This window comes from Nerophis lumbriciformis, linkage group LG19 (genome assembly GCF_033978685.3).
Source record: "Nerophis lumbriciformis linkage group LG19, RoL_Nlum_v2.1, whole genome shotgun sequence".
In the NCBI taxonomy this organism is placed as follows: domain Eukaryota; kingdom Metazoa; phylum Chordata; class Actinopteri; order Syngnathiformes; family Syngnathidae; genus Nerophis; species Nerophis lumbriciformis.
In genome coordinates, this window is record NC_084566.2 from 1,193,657 (window position 1) to 1,206,450 (window position 12,794).

At 41.0% G+C, this 12,794-nt stretch overlaps 1 protein-coding gene across 5 annotated transcripts in view; it reads right to left on the minus strand.

The window, feature by feature from the left end:
* The window catches only part of LOC133618930 (transcriptional repressor p66-alpha-like), a 46,849-nt gene that overhangs the window by 14,492 nt on the left and 19,563 nt on the right, over positions 1-12,794 (minus strand). For all 5 annotated transcript variants that reach the window (XM_061979779.2, XM_061979778.2, XM_061979776.2 and 2 more), the window contains exons 2-6: positions 5,979-6,445; positions 2,090-2,255; positions 1,720-1,848; positions 288-365; positions 92-211 (exon numbers count right to left, since the gene is read on the minus strand). In XM_061979779.2, the coding sequence (XP_061835763.1) occupies positions 92-211; positions 288-365; positions 1,720-1,848; positions 2,090-2,255; positions 5,979-6,442 (957 nt within the window). In that variant the 5' untranslated portion in view covers positions 6,443-6,445. The remainder of the gene's footprint in view (positions 1-91; positions 212-287; positions 366-1,719; positions 1,849-2,089; positions 2,256-5,978; positions 6,446-12,794) is intronic.

Here is a 12,794-nt window from a genome sequence, read left to right on the forward strand (position 1 = left end):
ATAATAAGACCTATGTTTAAAACGCCTTGGAGGGTGAAAGAGACCTTTGAGTCTGCCCTGAGAAAGACAAAGACATTTTCCCATCACCCACCTGTGCGCCTCTGACCAGAGGCGGCATGATGATTTGGGAGCCGTGTTTGGACGACACCTGCTGCCCTCCACGCACCAAAGGCGGGGGGATGACCGTGCCTGAACCCCTGCCAGTCGCAAGCTGTGTGCACAGAGAAGACCAATCAGAAACGACGTGGACTTCAGCGTGAAAGTTGCTCGCATGCGTGTTTGCTAACCTGCTGTGAGCCTCTACCGCTTGTGATACTCCCGCGTATTAAAGGAGGAGGAGCAGAGGAAGTGGACACCCCCGAAGACTGAGGAATAGTCAAGTCATTATACACACAGCATCATAGCAGTGTGTGTGAATCTTTGTGTGTGTGTGTGTAGGGTTACTAGTATTGTACCGCGGTACTAATGAATCAAAAACGGTACTATACTCTGTTTTAAAAGTACTGGTTCCCCATATTTTTTTTTTACAGGCTGACAGCGCGTCGTCGTCACATCGTGACATTGCTGGTTTTCGGAGCAGAGGAGCATGTTCGGCAGCGCACAATCACGGAGTACTTACAAAAAGATACAGTGTAAAGACAGAAAAGGGAAAATGGACACATTTTGGCCTAAAAACCAAGGATAAAGGTGAAGCTATATCACTGAAACGCCCACAGGAAGAGGTGCTTTAAAACATGGCTAGCAAGTAAGCAGCTAATGTCCATCCGCAATCTGCAGTGTTTTAGCTTCTTCTAAATCACTAATCTCGTCTCCATGGTGACAGATAAAGTACGTTTCTTACAAGTATCATCCCTGCAGGACGAGGAATAGCTAAACATGCTTCACTACACACCGTAGGAGGATACAATAGCTCACCGGCGTCACAATGTAAACAAACGCCATGGGTGGATCTACACCTGAGATCCACTGTAATGATACCAAGTACAAGAGCGTATCTAGTCGATAGTACTATGATTACATACATTTTTTATCGTCACAAAATTATTATTATTATCATTTTTTAAATAATTCATATTATATTCATAAACTCAGGAAATACGTCCCTGGACACATGAGAACTTAAATTATGACCAATGTATGATCCTTTAACTATTTGATATCGGATCGACACCTAAATTTGTGGTATCATCCAAAACTGATGTAAAGTATCCAAACAACAGAAGAATAAGTGATTATTACATTTGAACTGAAGTGTCGATAGAACATGTTGAAACAAAAAATAACCAGAAATTAACAGTAAATGAACAAGTAGATTGATAATCAATTTTTACAGCTTGTTCTTAATAATTTTGACAAAATAATGGAATGATAAATGACACTGAAACGTCAGCAGACAAATTAGGAGCCTTTGTTTGTTTACTTCAACTCAAAGAGAAGTTGTCTAGTATGTTCACAATTTTATTCAAGGACAAAATTGTTCTTTGATTGCAAAAAGAAACATGTCCTTAATGTACCCTAAGATTTTTTGTTAAAATAAAGCCAATAATGCCATGTTTTTGTGGTCCCCTTTATTTAGAAAAGTATCGAAAAGTATCGAAATACATTTTGGTACCAGTACGAGTACCAAAATATTGGTATCGAGACAACCCTAGTATGTGTTTGTGTGTACGTGTGTGTGTGTGTAAGTGAGATTGGAAGTGTCTTCAGAGTGCCGCTCACCTTCTGAAGAGTGTCTCTCTGTAACTGGCTCTGTCGGAGTTTCTTCAGCAGCACCAGCTTTGCCTCCTCCATCCTCAGCTCTTCTTTCAGCTGCTTGATGATGCGCTCCCGCTCGGCCGGGCTGCTCTTCTGCACCCAACACATCACAATCAATTACTTCACACACGCCTTGCCGCTACAAACAGCCATGTCCGATTGTTCATGCGTCCTTCACAGTGAAATGAATTAAGGATGGACTCATCTTCCGAGTCCACGCTGAATTTGGTCAATCCTACGGTATTGCAACACGATTGGTCAGGCACTCAGGCCTACACCCACTTCCTGTGTCTGTGTGTGGAACTCTCGTGAAGTAAAAACCACAACTTCTCACCATGAGGAGGTCCGTGTTCAGCTCCTTCAAGTGGCTCAGACCATTCATAGGAGGACTCGGGGAGTCATTATCTGACAGGATGATGACATCATCATCATCATCATCATCATCATCATCGTCGTCGTCGTCCCCCTCAGGAGATGGAGGCCGCTTTTCCGTTTTAATACTGCAGGAGGGAGGAAGAGTTAATATTGATCACGTGAAAAACCAGGCCATACAGGACCAAAATGGCACTATGTGTTGGTAAAATAATCAGAAAAATCAAATAAATATCACCTTTTTTAGTAAAAAAAAGTCAAAGGCCACAACAAAAAGGATACCATTAAAATCACCCTACTGAAAGGTTTCATAAATGGCTTATACTGTAGGTCAGGGGTGCCCATTACGTCAATCGCGAGCTACCGGTCGATGGTGGAGGGTGTGTCAGTCGATCGCCAGCCAGGCATCAAAAAAATAGACCTAAAAATTTGCGATCATCAATCTTCACCAAGACGTCACTTTCGTCACTTGATTGACATTCACGGCACCCTAGGGTCTTGTGAGATGACGCTGGCTGCTGCAAGTTCATTATTAAAAAATGACCGACAGGAAGGCGAGAAACACTTTTTATTTCAACAGACTCTCGTGCCGTACCTGCCGTCAAAACTCTAAAGACCAACTGCACAGTTCCTGTCTTCACAATAAAAGCGCTGCTTCATCCTGCTTGCACTAACAATATAAGAGTCTCAGAAAGCTGGCGTTCACAAGCTAGCAAGCTACGGAGTGTGCCGCCAATGTATTCCTTGTAAAGTCTATAAAACGACTATGGAAGCTAGACAAATAAGATGGCAAAAAACAACCACTATCATGTGGTATTGGACAGAAAGGAGGACTTTTTTCTCCTCCATTTGAAAATGTGGACGTTATCATCACTACTGTCTGATTCCAATCAATGTAAGTCATCAGAATCAGATAATACACCAACTTATATTCTTGTCTTCATGAAAGAAAGGAATCTATATGTGTTAAACATGCTTGTATTATCATTAAACACCTTAACTTCTTAACAAAAACGTCTCTTTCATAAATTATAAATATAAATTATATATATGAATGAGGTAGATCCCCTCGACTTGATCAATTGAAAAGTAGCTCCCCTGCAGAAAAAGTGTTGGCACCCCTGCTGTAGATTAATCCAAGCTTGTTTGTTTAATATTTATAAAAGAACCCCTCCTTCATATGAGTACTAAATGCACTTAACATGTGTGTAAGCCCCCCAACTCTGCTTTCACACACACTTATAAACTCTTCCTATTAGGGCTACACCGCTGAAGCTATCGGTTATTTAACTAATCGGGTAACTTTAGTTTGTTCGATTAATCAGATAAAACACACTGTATAGTCTTGATGCGTATTTTAGGGAAAATGAACAGTGATTTTTCTGCATGCCTTCAGTCTTTTTTCCCCAATATATGCACGTCATCAACAGTGAAACTGCACTTTAACATGTGCAAATTAATAAAAATAAATAAATAAAAACTACCAGATGTTTGCCGCCACACCGATCACAGCACCTACACACCAACGCTCTCGTGTACGCTCTACTGCAGGGGCCGCGCAGAAACTATGTCTGCGTATTTAAAGTTACACACTCCCTGCGCTTTGGATTTAATCAGTTTCTTTTGTTTGTTTGTTTTTTAAACGATTTATCGAAACAACAGAATATACAACAAAGCTTTTTCTAATTCATTTAATTGATTATTCATTGCAGCCCTACTTCCTATGCTACTTCAGACACTCTAAATCCAATTTTAACATGAAACTTTCATGTGTACTACAATCTCCTATTTCGTCAAGTGTCACTTTAAAACCTGCAATGCACTAAGAGCGCAGTAAGGGGAGTAAGTAAGCAAACACTGTATTTGTAAGTTGTAGTAAATTGTAGTTAGTAGCTATAACATGATAATTAAGCTGCCTATAAAAAAGTAATAAACCCTTTATTAGGGTAGCCTTGTTGCGCAGTGATGTAGAAATGCATTGCATCACATATTGCATGATAGCTACATATTGGTTACCTTTATTAGCTAAATATAAAAAGGACAAAATATTAAAAAAGCCTCTTGCTGTGACGCAATGCAGTTGTACATCATTGCAGACCAGCAACTACAAATGCAATAATACCTTATATGTATTTGTGTCTATTTCTTGTGCCCTGCCCTTGAATTGAGGGAAGTAAAGTGAATTATATTTATAAAGCGCTTTTTCTATAGTGATTCAAAGCGCTTTACATATGGAAACCCATAATTTACATCTTTAAGACGCATTTAAACCAGTGTGGGTGGCACTAGGAGCAGTTGGGTAAAGTGTCCTGCCCAAGGACACAACGGCTGTGACTAGGATGGCGGAAGCGGGAATCAAACCTGGAACACTCGAGTTGCTGGCACAGGCGCTCTACCAACCGAGCCACCCCAACCCAATATTAAACTTTGTGACTAATTTTAAGAGGGATGGTGATTGCAACACAAATCAAAATTAAGACCATGGACTGATCCATTCCAAATGCAAGTCCAGACACCTCTTCACAATCCAGACTAAGGTAGGGCCTAACAGGGACATTTCTCTTAGATGTTACAGCATTTAGTGTACTAATGAGACGGTCATTCAGAGCCGTGCACAACCTGTTCAATCAGGGGACTTCACTTGAAGTGCATCCATTCAAATGTCAGACGTAAAATGCTCACTTTTTTTATATAACCTGCACAAAAACTGATGATGAGAATGTGTTGGAGGGACTTGTGATGACACACACAACCACAGATAATGTGTTTGTATGCAGCATCAGTCAATGCATGACGACATGCGGCCTATCTGCCTGAGCTGCCCTCTTTACACTATGTGTGCCTCTCTTCGGGGCTTAGCGCCATCATCACTTCCTGTGGATTAATCACTACTTCCAAAAAAGTCACATGACCTCAAAGTCAGCATCACGTGACTCACTTTTGCTCCAACAACAACCCCCCCCTTAGCCGCCCTGCTTCTTCCACCGTGGAAACCATGGCAACGTGGCCGGCTGGAACCGGTTTGTGACACACGGCTTCATTTTGTGTGTATGAGTGGACTTTTTAGGGTTCAGGTGGGTGAGCTGGGGGGAAAATGGTGGCGGACGATAGGTTAAAAGTCACTCTCTTGGGGACAACTGTAGCTTGGCCTATAGAACTTCAAAATCACAATGCATGGAACTCACTAAAAGTCTCTTCAGGGTTCTGAAAATACAGTTAAATGTATGTTGAAGTTTTACGCCATGTTCACTGTTTTCCACTTCAAAATAAAATGGCAAAAACTACGCATTAGTCAGATCCAAACACACCTACAAAACAAAAAAAATGACTTTAACCATGGTCTCTTTTATTTACATCTCAACCCTCATTTTATTCATAAGGAGATTAAGGGCAGCTGCTAATAAGTGGAAACTGCAGAAAATGAAACTGCAGCATCCAAACTACAAAAAAAAAATGTATCCAGTTTTTAACAATTGGTAGATTATAATTCTTATTTATCTATTTATCTATAATTATTATTATTATTATCTTAGAATTAGCATCACAATGCCTCCTCTATTGTGTGCTAACCTGCCCTGTTTTGTGTGTTGTAAGTGAGTGACAAGAAGAAAAGACTTGTTAGGGCCACCTGTTGGTTTGCATATATAAATCTCGACACCCCAAAGACCAAATAAAAAAAACAACTTTTTCTAGGATCTTATTTTCAGTTCAATACAGTAATTTCCTTACAAAAAATGCCCTGTGGTTGACTGACAACCAGGGTTTTGGGCTGAGGCAGCTCAAATAGTCTTTATCCTGTGCAGACACCTTGAACAGGACTAGCATAGAAAAAAGGATCAATAGTTTCTTACCTTTTGGAGGTGCTCATGTCCACAGGCTGCTCTTTAGTCTGAACTTCGACTTTGATGGTGGCCTTCACCTCGCCCGCAGCCAACAGGCCACCAGAGGCCTTTGGCTCCGTCACCTGGAAGTGGTTCTTGGTGTCCATGTCTGACTCCACCTTAAGTGCCCTGCTAGCTTTGTCATTGTATCCAGTCCGATTGTCCGAGTTCGGTTCATGGGGGACTTCGTCCTTTATTGCTAGTGCCAGGATCTGGCCTGGCCCCTCATTTGATCCAGTCTCGATCGGACTCTGGCTATCCTGTTCCAGTCCGGGGTCAGATGCAATTAGCGCCTGAGCAGTTGGTTCAGACGGGTCCAGCCTCTGCTTTTTGCTCTCGTTGTTAGCAGTGGAAGATTCTGGAGCCTGGGGTGCAGCATCTTTTTCCAGCGCCCTCTTCTGGCTGCGTGTCTGGCGGACCTCCTCCTCAGACATCCCCTGTGGATAAGTAAAAAAACTATTACACACGGTTTATATACACAGTAGATAGATTATTACAGACACCTCTTATTCAATATGATGCAGCACACTTATACAGACCTGCAAACGACAATTAGAAAAGTTTTTCTAATTACAGTATATTTGGTGAATTGAACTGGATTTCTTGGCCACATTCTCTGGATTAGAGATATGCAGGTGGCACAAACCAGATAAGTAAACCAAGGTACCGGTATCTTCAGAAATGTGTACATAATTCATGCTGGGCAGTCAGATTTGGCTGAGGTTCAAAATGTTTAGTTTGATCTTACGACGTTGTCTGGCGGACCGAAACTGACCTTGACTCATCGGTAGCGGACACAAGGGCAACTAAAATGGCCTCCAAACAAAACAAACTGGTTTAGCGTGATCATCTGACCGAGATGTGGAATTCATCTCTCAAAATTTGCTATTACTCGTCTCTTTCTCATCAAATATGCTGACCAAATGAGATCCCTTACCGTCTGATCTCTTTGTACAACAACTGTAGCAAATGTGGCTGTGCTGAAATGGTGGCGGATGCAAACAGCTGCTTGTTCTGTCTCTCATATACGCACAAACACACGCACACAAGAGCGGTCCCAGTGTGCACCGGCGGACGCTCACACATTATCACTGCAACGCCCGCTCTGAATCTCTCAGGGGTCAAATCACAAACGAGGCTGAAGGAGACATTAGGTCACATGCTCATGGCTCGATAATGTACATCTTCAGTCCATATATGGATGTATGCCAGATCCTTGTTGAACGTGCGTATTGACAGGGAAACATAAAACTGCTGGAATATTATTTTGAAATTGATTAACACCCACAATCATATATAAAACAATATCATCTTTTGATAAAGTTGTTAAGTTAAAGTTAAAGTACAAATGATTGTCACACACGCACACACTAGGTGTGGTGAAATGTGTCCTCTGCATTTGACCCATCCCCTTGTTCACCCCCTGGGAGGTGAGGGGAGCAGTGGGCAGCAGCGTTGTGCACACCTTTCTCTACTTTTTTACTCAATGTGTCTTGTTTTGGCTAGAACAATTTCAATTTAAGAGTAGAACTAAAAAGCTGACCAACATGGCATGCGGCATGAGACAAACTGTGGTCAAAGTTCACAGAAAAGGTCGTCAGCAGCAGTCACGATGTACACATGTACGACTCTATTGTGCAAAGCAGACTCACCGCAGACGTGTCCTTCATCATATTTATGCATACAGAACACAACCTACCCACAGCGCTGAAGCCTTTAATCTGCCCAGCGATACATGACATCAAGTGTCTTCTTTTTTTAAAGAAAATAAAATTAAAATTATGGCGGTGTGCACGAAGAATAAAGCGCACTGAGGCCCTTACAGGACTCACAAGAGACACAATACAGCAAGCCTATGGACCAATCCAACGATAACAGCTGACTAAGTTTTTTTTCAAAAATATATACTCTTACATCACTAAGACACACATGACATGACCCTTCCCAGGATTCAGTGGGACACACAAAGCACTTTTCCTTAGAACTGGTTTAAACCAGTTGGCTAGTGCGTGTGTGTGTGTGTGTGTGTGTGTGTGTGTGTGTGTGTGTGTGTGTGTGTGTGTGTGTGTGTGTCTGAGGGAGAAGCTGAAGCTAGTTTTAACCCTCCAGGTGCCGGATGAGACACACGGCCGCCTCTGTGGCGGCCATAATACAGTATTCGTGTGTGTGTGTGTGTGTGCGCGTGTGTGTGTGTGTGTGTGTGAATACAGTGCGCTGTGATGGCATGGAGCACGTACTGTACGGTAGGAGCTGATGCTGGCGGAAGGCGTTCCAGACGGAAGGGACGCAGCCACGAACCCCACGACCTCAGGCCGACCCGATCTCTCTAACACGGGGTCTAAATGGCTGACAGGTTTCACATTTCATCTCCGTGGCAGTTTTTACACACATTTCCTTTGAGCCCACACACACGCGCACTAACACATATGGCGGCCCACACCACCACCCACCCACGGACATGGTATCACAAACAACAGAGGAAAGAATGCAAAGACAACAAGTCAGACATATTTCCACACAATCAATGTTTAGAAGTTTTACACAATCAGTCAAAGAATGTGTCGGTGTGCTAGCGGTGACGTGTGTACTCCCACTGGCGTGCCACCTTGTTCATTCATTTTTGATATACTTCCCATCAGCTCATACAAGCATGTACACACACACACACACACACACACACACACACACACACACACACACACACACACACACACACACACACACACACACACACACTACACTTTAGTAGCTTTTGTGCAATTACTCTGCAACAAAGGCCATCAAACTGATCATGATATTATTTTTATATAAAAAATATGTGAAAACAACTGTGTTGAAGATTACAGATCAGTTAATTGTTGTATTTATAAAACATATGTTAATGTTTATTTTAGAATATTGTAAATTTAATAATTCCATCCATTCCTTTTTCTACCGTTGTTTTATTTAATACCATCTTAAATTAAAATACAGTATTTTGGCTGCCACGATTACATGAGATTTGAAAATGAACATTTCAAAAAGCAGGCTTTGCTGCATATGAAAGAGCAATTTTACAGTCGCGGCAGCAGAAAAGCAACAGTGGTTCGTCTTGAGGCTCTTGTGGCAACTAACGCCCACGCCAGAGGCCAGAGTGTATGGGCACAGGGCTCCATGATCAGACTGACCACCTCGCCGGCTGACATTAACAAAAATGTTCCAGGGCTGCTGCAGCCGATCACCTCTTTTCACTTCCACAGAGTCTACTCTGGATAAAGACCACACTGTTGTTATTGAAGGGCGACAGCAGGGCCTCAGGGATGCCCTGGGGCTGAGAGAGTTTTGCCCCCCCACCCACTCTCCCAAACCATAACAACCTTCCCCACTTCAACCTCAACACTCGCCCCACCCAAAAACACACTTTGAAAACAAAATAAATCATAATTTCATTCAACAGGGCAGCAACAATGCAAAAAATGTCAACCATTTAAAAAGTGATTTCGTTCATAAATACGGCGTGGCGCTGTTGGCAGAGTGGCTGTGCCAGCAGCCTGAGGGTTCCTGGTTCGATCCCCACCTTCTACCAACTTTGCCATATTCGTTGTGTCCTTGAGCAAGACACTTCACCCTTGCTCCTGATGGGTCGCGGTTAGGGCCTTGCATGGCAGCTCCCGCCATCAGTGTGTGAATGTGTGTGAATGGGTGAATGTGGAAATAGTGTCAAAGCGCTTTGAGTACCTTGAAGGTAGAAAAGCGCTATACAAGTATAACCCATTTACCATCTACTTTGCGACGAGCAGTCAGTGCGAGTGTAATAGAAGTCAGTAGACTTCAAGTAAGGTGCTGACAATGGTCTCTCACAAAGACGATGTGGGTTCGAGCCCCGCTCGGAGCAGTCAGAAAAAACAGAGAGAAAAAAAAGAGCGATAGATAGATAGATCGGCTAAAGCTATAGGCTATGTTAAGTTCAATGGCCTAGAATTAAGTGTTTTTCTGGTTCTAAATCAAATATAGTCATATACAAATGTTACAATGAGCCTCGTTTGTTTGCAAGAAAATAATGTGTCTTTTTATAGCCACTATAACGTTAGCTAGCTCTCGTAGTAAGAGCTACCTAACGTAAGCTAACTACTTTTGCGTGACTGCTTTGATTAGCAGCACATGAGCGCGTCTTGCAGTTGCAGCGCTGGGCGTGCTGGTAGAGAACAGATCAAAACTGGTTTGGCAGTAAACAGTCATTATTTTCATGTATGCAGAGTAAAGTTGTCTATGTTTTTTTTGCACGGAATTCAGGGTTTCCCTTCGACTGTCAAGATACCTGTGGCGGTGGGGGCGTGGTCACCATGACGCCATTGACTAATTTGCAATGATGATAACCATCCATCCATCCATCTTCTACCGCTTGTCCCTCTCGGGGTCGCGGGTGCTGGAGCCTATCCCAGCATGCATTCGGGAGGAAGGCGGTGTACACCCTGGACTAGTTGCCAGCTTATCGCAGGGCCGCAATGATAATACATTATACTATAATTCTTTACAAAGGCTAAAAAAATATATACATACATTTAAAAACAAATCTGTTATAATTAGTATCAACATATATATATTTTTTCATTTAGTCAAATTTTCAATTGTTGCTGCTTATTGTACAATGTACTTTGTTGAGATTTTTTCAAGTGTCTAGAGACTTTTAATGACTTTTTTTAAATAAAAAAAACAACTAGCAACAAATCTAGCTTATTCTTCTAGTGTTATCATAAAATGTAGTCGTGTTTAGATCGCTGTCCGCGGGTATATCTGCGATATATTAAAATGACGTCAACATCGCAAACATGCTGACAACGCTCCAGACAATGATGTGCATTTGGTTTACATCTGGTTTTGGTAGCGCGGTTTTCAGTGATCAGAGTCTTTTTTGTTTGTAGTAACATTGGTAATACAAGTTAAAAACAGCGTCAGAATTTGTGTGATTTATTTTGGGGCCTACAAAATATGATATTACTTTAATTTGTCTTCACGTGTGGGGGTAATGAAAATGCCGTGGCGCAGCACCACATTCAATTACATTAAGAGGAAACAAGTTACTAACAGCTTGTGCTTCCAAGTCCAGTATTTGGGTCTATAATCCAAATACTACCTATTCTACGGGTAATTACAATTTGCTAAAAGTATCTTGCTACAGTAATCTAAATAAATTTGCAGTGACCGTTTGATATTGTTTCACTTGGGTCACTTGAGTCAGACCTTCTAACCAGTGGCCTATTGGTCATGTTTCGTATCTTCTGAATCTGATACAAAAGTAATTGTTAGAGAAAACGGAAGTAACTGAACTTACAGTGAATGTGAATCTACCAAATTTGTAAGTACTTTTACTGTTATTGAAAGCTGACTTGACATATTGATGAAATTGACAAATGAATGTTTAACCGACATGTTGAAAGATGCTCTCATATCCAAACCACTGGGACAGACGATCATAGAGTATTACAAGAAATCAAAGACTATAAATGATACAGCACAAAAACAACTTAAGAACCCTTTGGTGGCCAACATGATTGAAAAGCATGGGTTAAGTAATTTGTTGTTGTTATTGGTCCTGCTTATATTTTACATGGTTGTTGAGTTGAGTTGAGTTGAGTTTGAGTTTATTTCGAACATGCAAGTACACAACATGATACATCACAATCTCCAGTTTCTCTTTTCAACATGTTCGAAAAGGAGTAGGAAGAAGCAGAGCTTATTTAATCCTACCCCTTTTCTTTTACATAACAGTTGCTAAAACTTTTGTTCACTTCCTGTTCTCAATTTATTCACAATATACTCCATAAGTAATCACAATAAAATAAGTAAATAAATGATAATTGGTGAAGTAAGTTACATTTCATATGTTGAGATAGGTAAGATTATTTTGTGAGTGAAATAATGAAAGAATGGATGAGTTAAATAAATTCAGAATGTTTATCATGGTTCTTCTTCTTTGTACTTTGTAAACACTTTAAGTTTGAAGAGTTTCTTGAAGTGGATCATATTAGTACATTGTTTGATTGCTTTGCTTAATCCATTCCATAATTTAATTCCACATACTGATATACTGAAGGTCTTAAGCGTTGTACGTGCATACAAATGTTTTAAATTACATTTCTCCCTAAGATTATATTTCTCCTCTTTTTTTGAGAAGAATTGTTGTATATTCTTGGGTAGCAGGTTATAGTTTGCTTTGTGTATAATTTTAGCTGTTTGCAAATTCACTATGTCGTAGAATTTCAGTATCTTTGATTTAATAAATAAAGGATTTGTGTTTCCCTACAAGAAAATTCCACTAATTTCTGTGCTGATCATAGATGCGCCTGGTATCACACTTATTCCTGCACTTAGACATTCCTTCTTAAAGAATAGATATGTAAGTTGGTTTAAATGGCTTATAGTACATGTATTGGTACTGGATCTAACTGTGCATTGTATTTTCTCCCCCAGGAGCACTTCTTGACCCATGTGGTGGGTCTGGCTACTTGGCCTGGAGGATAAAAAACATTCAGCGCAACACAGTCAATTTGTGAGAAGTGCTGTGAAGCAATATCACTGCTGAAACATTCAACTGGTTGATCAGTTGTAAAAGCCAAGGTGAGGACCACATTTCAGTATTGTCAGTCACTGGTTCGCAATCAGGAGTCCTCATCCTCTATCTTGAATTTCTCAAAAGTCCTGCTTTGGTATGACCCTTCATTCATTCAATTAATATTACCTTGTGTTTTATTTAACTTTAGATTGAACAAGACTTTGCCATGATGTTTGGAGAGGATATGTGCGGCA